At 41.4% G+C, this 12064-nt stretch overlaps 1 protein-coding gene across 1 annotated transcript in view; it reads left to right on the top strand.

Moving 5' to 3' along the window:
- Positions 1–7858, top strand: part of LOC145337364 (NACHT, LRR and PYD domains-containing protein 3-like) — a 33066-nt gene extending 25208 nt beyond the window's left edge. The window contains exons 8-11 of the mRNA XM_080182156.1: positions 1401–3141; positions 5041–5127; positions 6561–6728; positions 7742–7858. Of these exons, the coding sequence (XP_080038282.1) occupies positions 1401–3141; positions 5041–5127; positions 6561–6728; positions 7742–7829 (2084 nt within the window). The 3' untranslated portion in view covers positions 7830–7858. The remainder of the gene's footprint in view (positions 1–1400; positions 3142–5040; positions 5128–6560; positions 6729–7741) is intronic.
- The last annotated feature ends 4206 nt before the right edge of the window (positions 7859–12064 follow it).

Here is a 12064-nt window from a genome sequence, read left to right as displayed (position 1 = left end):
ATTCAAAGAACCCCATATGAATTTCCACTGCATTTAGACACATAATGGCTAAGTACTGGAGTCACATTTGTTCCTGGACTGTTGGAAACTTGAGACACATAGATTCAGATTGGATCGGAACTTGGTTCATGCTAGTTCTAGAGTGGGTGAAAAAGGGCTTCAGTTTCAGGTCCAAATTTGACTTTATTTTTATTTGTTTATGGAATGTGGGGATTACTAGATTGGACAGCATTTATTGCCCATTCCCAAGGGTATTTAAGAGTCAACATGCAGGCCAGACGAAGGCCATCAATAGAATTGAAATTCGAGAATCTTATTGAATTACAAATTACATATCTGCTTGATTGGATTCTAACCTTCATCGCAAGAGCATCACTCGGTGTCTCTGGATTAATAGTCCAGTGGAAAAAAAACACTAAAACCTCGTCCTCTCCACACTCAATAAGGACGCCAGGTTTCCTGCTGTGAAACAACATTAATCAAACTGTTGGACTCTTATGTCAATTTCACACGTCATTTTTTTTTTCTTTTTCAATTTTGAAACCATTGAATTTGAATTCAAATCTTCGAAGTGACGTATTGGAATTTGACACAATGTTCTCCACATCACGGCCGTTTCTCTGGATTGCTAGTACTGCAACTTAGAGTAATACAGCATTGTCTCACCTCAATTCAAGAAGAGAATAATGAGGCATATTTTCCTTAATATGAATTAGTACATGTTTGATTGACAATGTATAGCATCTGGGTTTAGGATGTATAGCATCTGGGTTTAGGATGTATAAGCACATTGAAATTACTAGATAAACGTGGCCCAATAAATTGAAAAAGGATCAGAGTCTGAAAATAGAAGTTGTAATTATCTGAATATGAACATACAAACAAACTGCAAGGCACTTATGCTTATGATACAAGTCATCATTATTCAGGTTGACACTACTTTGTCTTGTTCTTTACATGTACACCTTGAGTGGCAACGCAACAATCGATATCAAATCTTTGACCATTTTGATTTTCAGACTATTGCCTTTCTGATTCAAAATCATTTTAGCTTGTGGCGATTGTGTAAATTGACTGGTATAAAATTAATTGCTAATTTAAAATTCACTTGCATTTTTGCCCCACTGGAAAGATATACTCAATATTGGATATAAAATAGTTATGGGGTGGAATGATTCTCAATATTTGTATAAAATATGCTGCTTTACATCTCCAAATTTACATTGCAATTAATGGCATTGCATAACAAGAAATATGATTTCTGCTTTTTGTAATGAACAATTGATGTCCAAATCGCCAGCCTTGCCTTACCACCCTAGCTGATAGTCTCCATGTGTCATATGTATGTCTGAAGATAAAAAAGACCAACTCTTACCTCATTCTAAATATTCCAGTCAAAGGCATCCAGAAGCAACACAAGTTACATCTGCTCTCCAAAAACGTAAATGTGAGGAAGGACACCATCAAAGGAAAAGGCAAGTCAATGACATTCTGCCTGGCTGAGCGATTCACTGAACTTATCATAATTTCCTCTCTCCGCGAACGGAGATTGGTGGAACACGAGCTCCTGTCCAGAGGCAAAGACCACGAGGAATGGCAGCAGAGATACATCACTAGCGACCTTGAGAAAATCCGTATTGACCAATTATTCAGGAGCAGTTTCGGCCACAGCAGCCTTTCTGGCACATCAGTGGTCAGTGGGGTGGCTGGCATCGGCAAGACAACCATGGTGCTGAAGATGGTGCATGAATGGTCTGCAGGGACAATCTATCCTCAGTTTCAATTTGTCTTTCATTTCACTTTCCGCAATCTCAATGCAATAAAGGGGAAAACTTCTTTGAAGGAAATAGTCCTCGATTCATACCCTTATTTGGAAGAGACAATCGGAGAAATATGGATGAGGCCAGAGTATTTGCTTTTGATCTTTGATGGATTGGATGAGTTCCAGCACACTATTGACTTCACAAGTCGTAGTAATGCCACTGAGACTATCTGTACCAGTCCTGAAAGTACGTGTGAAGTGTCCGAAATTGTACGCTGCCTGGTACAGGAGCAGTTGCTAAAAGGTTGTTCTGTGCTGATCACAAGCCGGCCAACCGCACTGGGCTCATTGGAAAAGGCCAAAATCAACCTCTGGGCTGAGATCTTGGGCTTCCTCGCCGATCAAAGGAAAGATTATTTCAGAACGTTTTTCGGGAGTGAAAATCTCGCCACTCAAGTATTCAAGTATGTGGAAGAGAATGAGATACTGTATACTATGTGTTTCAATCCGTCTTACTGCTGGATCATGTGCTCGACCTTAGGCCCACTCTTCACACGACCAGGGGGCAAGCAACCCCTCCCCAAAACCATCACTCAACTTTTTTCTAACTACGTCTATAATCTCTTGAAAAACCACCGGCGAGATGTCGAGGACCAGCGGAAGGTCTTACTCCGACTCGGGGAGTTAGCCTACCAGGGGGTTTCAAAGTGGGTCATCGTCTTCAACGAGGAGCATTTCCGCCAACATCAGCTGGAACCATCCAAGTTCATTTCTGGATTCATGATGGAAATCCTGGAGAGAGACGATGCAGCTAAACATGTTGTTTTCACGTTCCTCCACTTGACCATCCAAGAGTTCTTGGCAGCCCTCGCTCAGTACTTGAGTCCAAAACGCCAGAATATTTTGGAGCTGCTTCACTGGGCTTTCAAGAAGGATGACGGTCGCTTTGAGATCTTTATTCGTTTTGTGGTGGGTCTCTCAGCGCCCAACTCATCCCGGCAGTTCGAAGAGATTTTGGGTCCGCTATCGCACCACATTACCTGCCAGGTGATTGATTGGCTACAGGCAAACGTTCAGGCAGAGATTAAAAACATGGACAAGAACACAGGCAAGAGACAACTGCTGAATATTTTCCACTATCTGTCCGAGTCTCAGAATACAGCTTTGGTGCGGAAAACAGTAGGGTCGGTGGAAAGGTTGAATTTTGGGGACAACAATCCTCAGAACGCACTGAAATTGAACCCGCTGGACTGTGCTGTGCTCTCCCATGTTTTGCAACTCTGTGAAACTATGGAGGAGCTGAATTTGGAGAAATGCTACATTCAGGAGGAAGGTGTTAAGCGACTGGCCCCCGCAATCCACAAATGCAAAGTTCTGAGGTATTTATATTAATGTTGGTGAAATTTGGCATCACAAGGATGTAAGATAAGTGGATAAGTGGTGGCCTATTTATCAATTTTGAGTTAGATTAACACAGCCTGTGTTTGGTAAAGTCAGCACCACACACACACACACACACACATATGCATTGCAGCATATCGGGTAACATTTACACTCAATTTCTGATCTGTATGGAATTAGTTGATCTCAACAGCTGCCAATTTTAATCCCATATGGAGAGTGCAAAAAGGAACTTGTTTTGATCTGCAGTTTTACACATGTTAAAGGTTATCACCAGTGGTCTACACTGCTCCACACATAAGTCAGGAAGAGGATAGTTTAATTTTGTGTGGCACCAGGTCATCATTTCTCACCCACTTTGAGGTCAGTTCCAATCACAGAGCATGGAGCACAAGCCTCAACTCGCTTTCATTGATAGTCACTGAATCCAACTGTAGAACTTGTTACAAACGAAAATTCAACCCTTCATAAACAAGAGGTTAACATGTAACTGGCAAACTAGCCACCTTCGATGCAAACTTACATATTTTAAGAGAAATAAATGCCTACCTTGGCCCCACGTTTTATGAACATGCTTTTCATATGTCATATAACAGAATATTTCTCAGAGTAGTCTATTAAATCTTGAATACTAGTCCCTCTCTCACGCAGCAAACTCTAAGTGCATTCCCAATCTTCAATTTGCGAAGATATTTCAGAGTGCTAGGGACTGGAAATGGGTGTAAATCAGACGACCAAATGGGCTATCCAGCAGTTCATGCCTGACACTTGAAGATTAATCTAGTTGCAATGTTGCCCTGTGTGTTAATGATTTAGATCTACTTCTAGTTTGACTAGGTATTGATAATGAAGCTGTACATACACCATTACCATTACTCAAGGGAGGGATTAAGATGGAGATTGGTGGCAATAAATGATTCTCAGATGAGATTTCCAGGAGGCACACTGGTAGATTAATTTGTTTCACGCAACAGCCAAATTGCATCGTAGTGTTCAGGAGCAGTGGAATTTTCGGTCATTTTGCACTGAAACTGAAGAGAATATTGTAACCCATTGTGCAATGCAATGAAATGTACGAATTGTGAAATTTCAATCTGATCAGGATGACAGGAATTTATGTAATGAGTCGATTGTCTACTGTTCTCACACGGAGCCAATTTAACCCTGGGCCAATGGCAGATTATAATCCTCCTCGCCAATTATATTCACATTTGCTTTCAGTGAAATGTTATTGGGTAGAATAAAACAAAATAATGTTATCCAATCAGGTTCATGCTTGGCGTATATTAGTGTGCTCTGAATTTTACATTATTTTCAAATTCAACTAAACATTAAGAGGTCATTTTGTCAACTGTGCTGGACAACCTCTTTTATAGGTATATTGGAATCAACCCACTGACTCGTCTCTCTCTTATGGCCTCACGCAATTGTTTGTTCTTCACGTATTTATTCTCCTCTTCCTTCCCTTGAAAGTTGTGTTTGCAGTTATCTATCTATCTATCTATCTATCTATCTATCTATCTATCTCTCTATCTATCTATCTATCTATCTCTCTTTCTCTGTCTCTCTATCTATCTATCTCTCTCTATCTCTCTATCTATCTATATATATATACATGCATACACACTTGATCTCATCTTTAGCTTCTTATGTACATTGCCCAAAATATATGCACTCTGCACAATGTCTGTTACACATTCATGAACAATTATTCAATTGTTAATACATTAAGCTATTTAATAGTTTTGAATATACCTATAATATCTCCACATTCCTCAGTTCATCGACAAGATGAAGATTAGATTTTTTTTTCTGTAAATATGAAGGATAATTATATGATAGAATACATTTTATACGTGACTCTTCTTGGTTGTTAGGCTAAATCACAATCATATTGGAGATCGAGGAGTTAGCGTTCTGACTGCAGCACTCTTGCATGAAGATTGCAAAACACAGAAATTGGAGTAAGTAACATTTGTAATTTAACTCATACACCACAGCGAACAAGCCGATACCCTTTTTAGACGGACTAATAAATGTCTGGAGGTTTAGATTGCAATAATTCGCTGTCCCTTCATTTGATGCAATTTGGTGCACGAAATGATCGTGATAGTTATAGAGCATTTTGCGAGACTGAACGAAGATTTGTCCTTTTCATAAGGCACAGGATTCATACAGGTGATAAAGATGGCAAATTGTGAGAATTTTCCAGCACAGGAACAGGAATGTGTAGTTACAATTATATAGGCCTTGGTGAAGCCACACCTTGAATATTGCGTTTTCTGAGGAAGGATGTTGATGCTCTCGAGGGGGTGCAGCGAATGTTCACCAGACTAATTCCGGGGGTGATGGGACTAATGTATGTGGAGAGATCAAGTTGGTTAGGGCTGTTTTTTTTTGCTGAGATTCAGCGTGGGTAGGGATGTACTAGAGATTTATAAAATCCTAGCCTGACTAGACAGGGTGGGTGCAGAGAGCATGTTCCCAATGATGGGCGAGTCCAGAACCAGGGGTCACAGTCTGAGGATTACGGGTGGGTCATTTAGGACGGAGATGAGGAGGCATGTATTCACACAAAAAGTGGTGAGCCTGTGGAATCCATTACCACAGGAAGTAGTTGATGCAAAAAAAAATGATTGTATTCAAGATGCGACTAGATATAGCACTTGAAGCGAATGGACCGAGGTGATAGAGAGAATGCAGGATTAGGCTACTGAGTTGACCATCAGCCATGACCGTAATGACTAGTGGAGCAGGCTCGTAGAGCAAATGGCCTCTTCCTGCTGTTATCTCCTATGTTTCTATACTTCTATGCGTGAGCTCTGGTGGGAGCTACTGCACAAAAAAAAACCCAGAAGGTTTTAAGGGGAAAAAAAGTGAAACATTATGATAGTTTGCAGCGACAGCGATTCCGTTATTTTAACTGGAGATTATCAAAATTTGCTCTAATGATGTGTGTAACATTTTTTAAAGATATTCCTGGTTAGCTTTTTTTAAAATAAAAATCACCTTGTGAGTACAATATAGAACAAAGCGACATGATTGAAACGACAAAGGTTATCCATTCATTCAGTCGCGATTTTAGAAAATATATCTTCACACCAGAATATTGCAAATAGGACTTTTTCCAACCAGTAAGGCAGTTGAAACTGTGGACCAATTTACTCTTTATAAATGAAGATTTGTACATTCTAGCGACTATCTCGAGGTTAAGGATTGAATGCTGGAGTGATGGTACACGAAATATTATCGAGCTGCATGACATACTCAACAGCTGGCGGGCTCAATGTCTTCCTCGTGTTTTATGTTCTTGTGTACTTTTCCTTCCTTTTAATTCAAACCATTATTGTTTTTTTTTGAGTTGGACTAAATTCTGATTTTGAATAATTATGGTCAGTTTGCAGGACAACAATCTGACCGCTGCTTGCATTGACGATCTCAGGTCGGCATTCAGTGTGAACCAATCTTTGACAATGCTGTACCTGGACGGAAACACATTTACAGACCAGTGTGTTCCTGGTTTGCGACACCTCATCATGAGCTGCAAAAACTTGGAGCTGGTCCAGTGAGTGCAAATGTTTCTGTTGAATTATTAAATACGTAAATAGATATTTCTGTGCAAATTGTCTGCATTAGGAAATCACATGAATTAGATATTATACTGAGGTACTACACTAAAACGGTGAAATGTTGCATTTGCTACATGTTTGTCCATTTCACGATATTGATTGCTATAGAAAAATACAAACATATTACACCAAGTTAGATACGAATAAATAAAACACCGGTTTAAACGCACCATCTAATAATGCTGTCCGCTAAAATCATTGAGCTCTAAATTTGGGATGGATGAAAAATCAATACTGCAGGTAATTAGGCAAGTTAAACAGTTACAATTGTTTTCGAGAGACCGAGTTGCTACACTGTTAAGATTCAAAATAACAACTGGCGGCTTCTTTCTCTGTAAACCGTGCTCCGCTCAGTCACATATCAGTCAAGCTTCACTGACAAGGACGGAAGTAAACACAGAAATAACAAAATTGCATTCGCTCACATGAAAACGGACACGACAACACTTAGGAGCAATTGAGCTTCTGCATGTTCAGCATGGAGGCCGCCAGTTGTAGACAAAATAGCACTGGATAAATAGAACTACTTCTAAACAAAATCTTTATCAAACACACGACATAAATAGATGGATTGAGGGCACAGTGTTGTCACACCTTAAAGCACAGTTCTGAACCAGATTCATTTTATGGCTATCGATGGTGACTCCAAAGTGTTAATTACTGAAATGATTTTTACAATCCAGATTTTTCACTGAATTGGATTTCAATTCCTCAGCCTCTAGATTACTACTTCAGTGAAAATGCCACCATGGCTCCTTACGTTCTTACAGATTCATCGATTCTGACAGGAGTTTAAAATCAGTTTTGTCCTCCCTGCCATTTCCCTATGGCCCTTCCGAGTTCCCTTAGGAAAATATAAAACGTTCATTTTATTCGAACTTTACACGTGTTTTTTTTTCAGTTTGTTTTATGAATTAGTTTCCTATTTAATTGATCATCTCTGTCTTAGGTTATGGAGGAACCAGTTCACCCCAGATGGACAGAAACAGCTCCGATCATTGAGAGTATCCAGGGCTGGACTGCGAGTCTTTGTATGATCAGAGGGATGAATAAATTATTGTTGTCATCCAATTAACAAGATGCATTAACAAGACCTGCATGCTTGTAACTAATAAAATATGATATTCAACTGAATACATTTAAACAACTTATGAAATCTGAACCAGAGCATGGAGTATTCGAAGTCGAGCAATTAAAAAAAACTAATACTCCCAGAGGCAAATTGAGAATGGGACTTTTTTTTTCCACCTGTCTTATTAAAGGAAAGAACTACTGGGCACAATATAAAACCTGTGTGCCGGAGCTCCTGCTCATTGTTCGACGGTTTACCTCTGTATTAGCACCAAATGTGCTCATGTATATGATGTACATTTTTGGTAAGTCACATGCAATGACGTTAAACTAGACTTATATCTTGTTCTTTGGATGATTCAGTGATGAATAAATGTTTTGATGTACAATAGATTTTGAGGTTTTAGATATTTGCTAAGTGAATGATCCCACGAGATTCTCATCCCACTGAGATCTCTACAAAAGCTCATAAAGACTATGCAATTTAAAATATCTGCCTTATTCTCCAACATTCAAGATGAACATGAGATAAATGGGATTCAACAGGCAAACAATGAAACCAATATTATACGTTTAAATGAAACCAAAACCTGCCGTATCAATTTTAAAGGAACCAACAGACATCAGCAAAATCTCCAGAAATTCTCAGAGGCCTCATTTCTTAAAGACTGTCACCACTTTCATTTTTTTCTGCCAGAAATCTATTTTTCTCCTGCTCTTTCTTTCTACTGAACTTGAACTTTCCCTACTCCACCTCTCTGCCGCATGCATTGCACATTTGTTAATTATGGCAAGCTTCTCCTAATCTGGATGATTGGGATTTCCACGACAGTTTTTTTTTGTTGTTTTTACAGTCGAGCCTGGCTGTGGACAAATATACAACTCGCTGGATGAGGAGGCTCCTCAAGTATCCCCATCCTGAATGATGGAGGAGCCTAGCACATCAGTGCTAAGGACAAGCCTTCGCAGCAGCCTTCAGCTGGAAGTGCTGTGTGGATGGTCCATCTTGGCCTCATCCAGTGGTCCGCAGTATCATGGATGCCAGTCTCCAGGCAATTTGATTCACTTCACTGTTAAGAAGGCACACGGTGTCTTGGCGTTTATTGGTAGGGGGATTGAATTCAGGAGTCGCAGCGTCATGTTGCAACTGTACACAACTCTGGTGCGTCCGCACTTGGAGTACTGTGTGCGGCTCTGGTCCCCACATTACAGGAAGGATGTGGAGGCTTTGGAGAGGGTGCAGAGGAGGTTTACCAGGATGTTGCCTGGTATGGAGGGGAGGTCCTATGAGGAGAGACTGAGGGATTTGGGGTTGTTTTCGCTGGAAAGAAGGCAGCTAAGAGGGGATCTTATTGAAACATATAAGATGATTAGAGGTTTAGATAGGGTGGATAGTGATAGCCTTTTTCCTCGGATGGAGAAAGCTAGCACGAGGGGGCATGGCTTTAAATTAAGGGGGGGTAGTTATAGGACGGATGTCAGGGGTAGGTTCTTTACCCAGAGGGTGGTGAGGGATTGGAATGCCCTGCCTGCTGCAGTTGTAAATGCGCCTAGTTTGGGGGCGTTTAAGAGATCCGTGGATAGGTTTATGGACGAAAAGGGATTGGTTTAGGTTAGAGGGTCATTGTTTTTTAACTGGCCGGCGCAACATCGTGGGCCGAAGGGCCTGTTCTGCGCTGTAATGTTCTATGTTCTATGTTCTATGTTCAGGTGACATCAAGAAACTATTGGAGGCACTCGTTCCTGCAAGGGTAATGGACCCTGATAACATTCCAGCAATAGTGTTGAAGACTTGTGCTCCAGAACCTATCACTCCCATAGCCAAGCTCTTCCAGTGCAGTTACAACACTGGCATCTACTGAACAGTGTGGAAAATTGCCCAGGTACGTCCTGTACAGAAAAAGCAGGAAACATCCAACTCGGCCAATTACTGCTCAATCAGTCTACTCTTGATCATCGGTAAAGTGATGGAAGGGGCCACCAACAGTGCTATCAAGTAGGATCTGCTCAGCAGTAACCTGCTGAGTGACGCCCAGTTTGGCTTTCACCGGGGTCACTCAGCTCCTAACCTCATTTCAGCCTTGGATCAAAGATGGAAACAAGGGATGAATTTGAGAGATGAGGTGAGAGTGACAGCACATGACATCATGGCTGCATGCAACCGAGTTTGGCATCAAGAAGCCCTAGTGAAACAGGGATCAATGGGTATCAAGGGGCAAACTCTTCTCTGGTTGGAGTCATTCTTGGCACATAGAAAGATGGTTGTGGTTGTGGAGGGTCATCAACTCAGCTCCAAAACTTCTCTGCAGTAATCCCTCAAGCCCAACAATCTTCAGCTGCTTCATCAATGACCTTCCCCCCGTTATAAGGCCAGAAGTGGGGATGTTCGCCGACAATTGTGCAATTTTCAGCACCATTCGTGACTCCTCAGATACTGAATCAGTCCATGATCAAATGCAACAAGATATGGACAATATCCAGGTTTGGGTTGACGTGTGGCAAGCAACATTCACGCCACACAAGTCCCAGGCAATGACCACCACCAATAAGAGACACTCTAACCATCACCCCTTCACATTCAATGGTGTAACTGAATCTCACACGGTCAACATCCTTGGGGTTACCATTGGCCAGAAACTCAAATAGACTCACCACTAAACACAATGGTTCCAAGAGCAGGTCAGAGGCTAGAAATACTGTGGCGAGTTAGTCACCTCCTGACTCTGCACTGCCTATCCCACAATCTACAAGGCACATGTCAGGAGTGTGATGGAACGCTCCCCACTTGTCTGGATGGGTATGGCTTCAAAAGACTCAAAAAGCTTGACACCATCCAGGACAAAGCAGCTCGCTTGATTGACACCACATCTACAAAACATCAATCCCTCCACCAGTGACGTTTCGTAGAAGCTGTGAGTACTATCGACCAAATGCACTGCAGCAATTCACCAAAGTCCTTAGACAGCACCTCCTAAATCCACGACCGCTTTCATCTAGAAGGACAAGGGCAGCAGATACATGAGAACACCAGCACTGTAAATTCCCTCCAAGCCACTCACCGTCCTGACTTGGAAATATATCGCCGTTCCTTCACATTTTGCTGAGTCAAAATCTGGAAATCCCTCTCTAACAGCATTGCGGATCAAACTACACAACATCGACTGCTCAAGAAGGCTGCTTAACACCATCTTCTCAAGGGCAACTAGAAACAGGCAATAAATGCTGGGCAGGCAGCGATACCCATGCCAGATGTATGAATAAAAAAACAACAAAAATAAGAAAGACTAACAGGCTGGGCATTTATTTGCATGAACGATACTAGACAAATGAAGTCTGAGCAAGCTGATCTAAAATGGAGACTCAATGGAGGAGAATGGTGCCATGGATGGGGTTGAGGGGGTTGAGCTATGAGGAGAGGCTGAATAAACTAGGCTTGTACTCGTTAGAGTTTAGAAGAATGAGAGGAGATCTCATCAAGACGTATAAGATGATGAATGGGATGGATAGGATAGAGGTGGAGAGACTCTTCCCGCTCAAAAAAGACAGTAGGACTAGGGGGCACAGCCTCAAGATAAAGGGGGGGTGGTTTAGAACGGAGTTGAGGAGGAACTTCTTCACTCAAAGGGTGGTGAATCTCTGGAATTCTCTGCCCGTTGAAGTGGTGGAGGCTGCCTCGCTAAATATTTTTAAGACGCAGGTTGATGGGTTTTTGATAAGCGAGGGGATTAAGGGTTATGGGGAGAGGGCAGGAAAGTGGAACTGAGCAGCGACAGATCAGCCATGATCTTATTGAATGGCGGGGCAGGCTCGAAGGGCTAGATGGCCTACTCCTGCTCCTATTTCTTATGTTCTTATGTTCTTATGTTTATGTTCTAACAACTGGTGACTGGATATGGGAAAACGATTGCGTAGAAACAGTCAGAATGAAAAGGTCCTTGAAAAGGTTCGCGTAAAACCTAGAATGGATTCACTGTTAGATTCGAAGGGGAAACTCTGTTCAAACGAATCATTTGCAAAAGAATGGATTTGGATGCAAGCCACTGAAGAAAAGCGTAATTTTGAGAGAGGATCTTAAAGCTTTAATTTTAAGATTAGAGATTGGAAACTCTCAAGTGTCAATCGTCTGGTGTGATTCTGAAGAAACATCCAGAGACATTGATTTTTGGTTTCAGAGAGGAATGTGTGTTTGGGAACAAACATC

The sequence above is a fragment of the Carcharhinus amblyrhynchos genome, unplaced genomic scaffold, assembly GCF_965287045.1.
Source record: "Carcharhinus amblyrhynchos unplaced genomic scaffold, sCarAmb.v2.hapA scaffold_47, whole genome shotgun sequence".
NCBI classification, from domain to species: Eukaryota; Metazoa; Chordata; class Chondrichthyes; order Carcharhiniformes; family Carcharhinidae; genus Carcharhinus; species Carcharhinus amblyrhynchos.
This window is presented reverse-complemented; position numbering and strand designations above follow the sequence as displayed.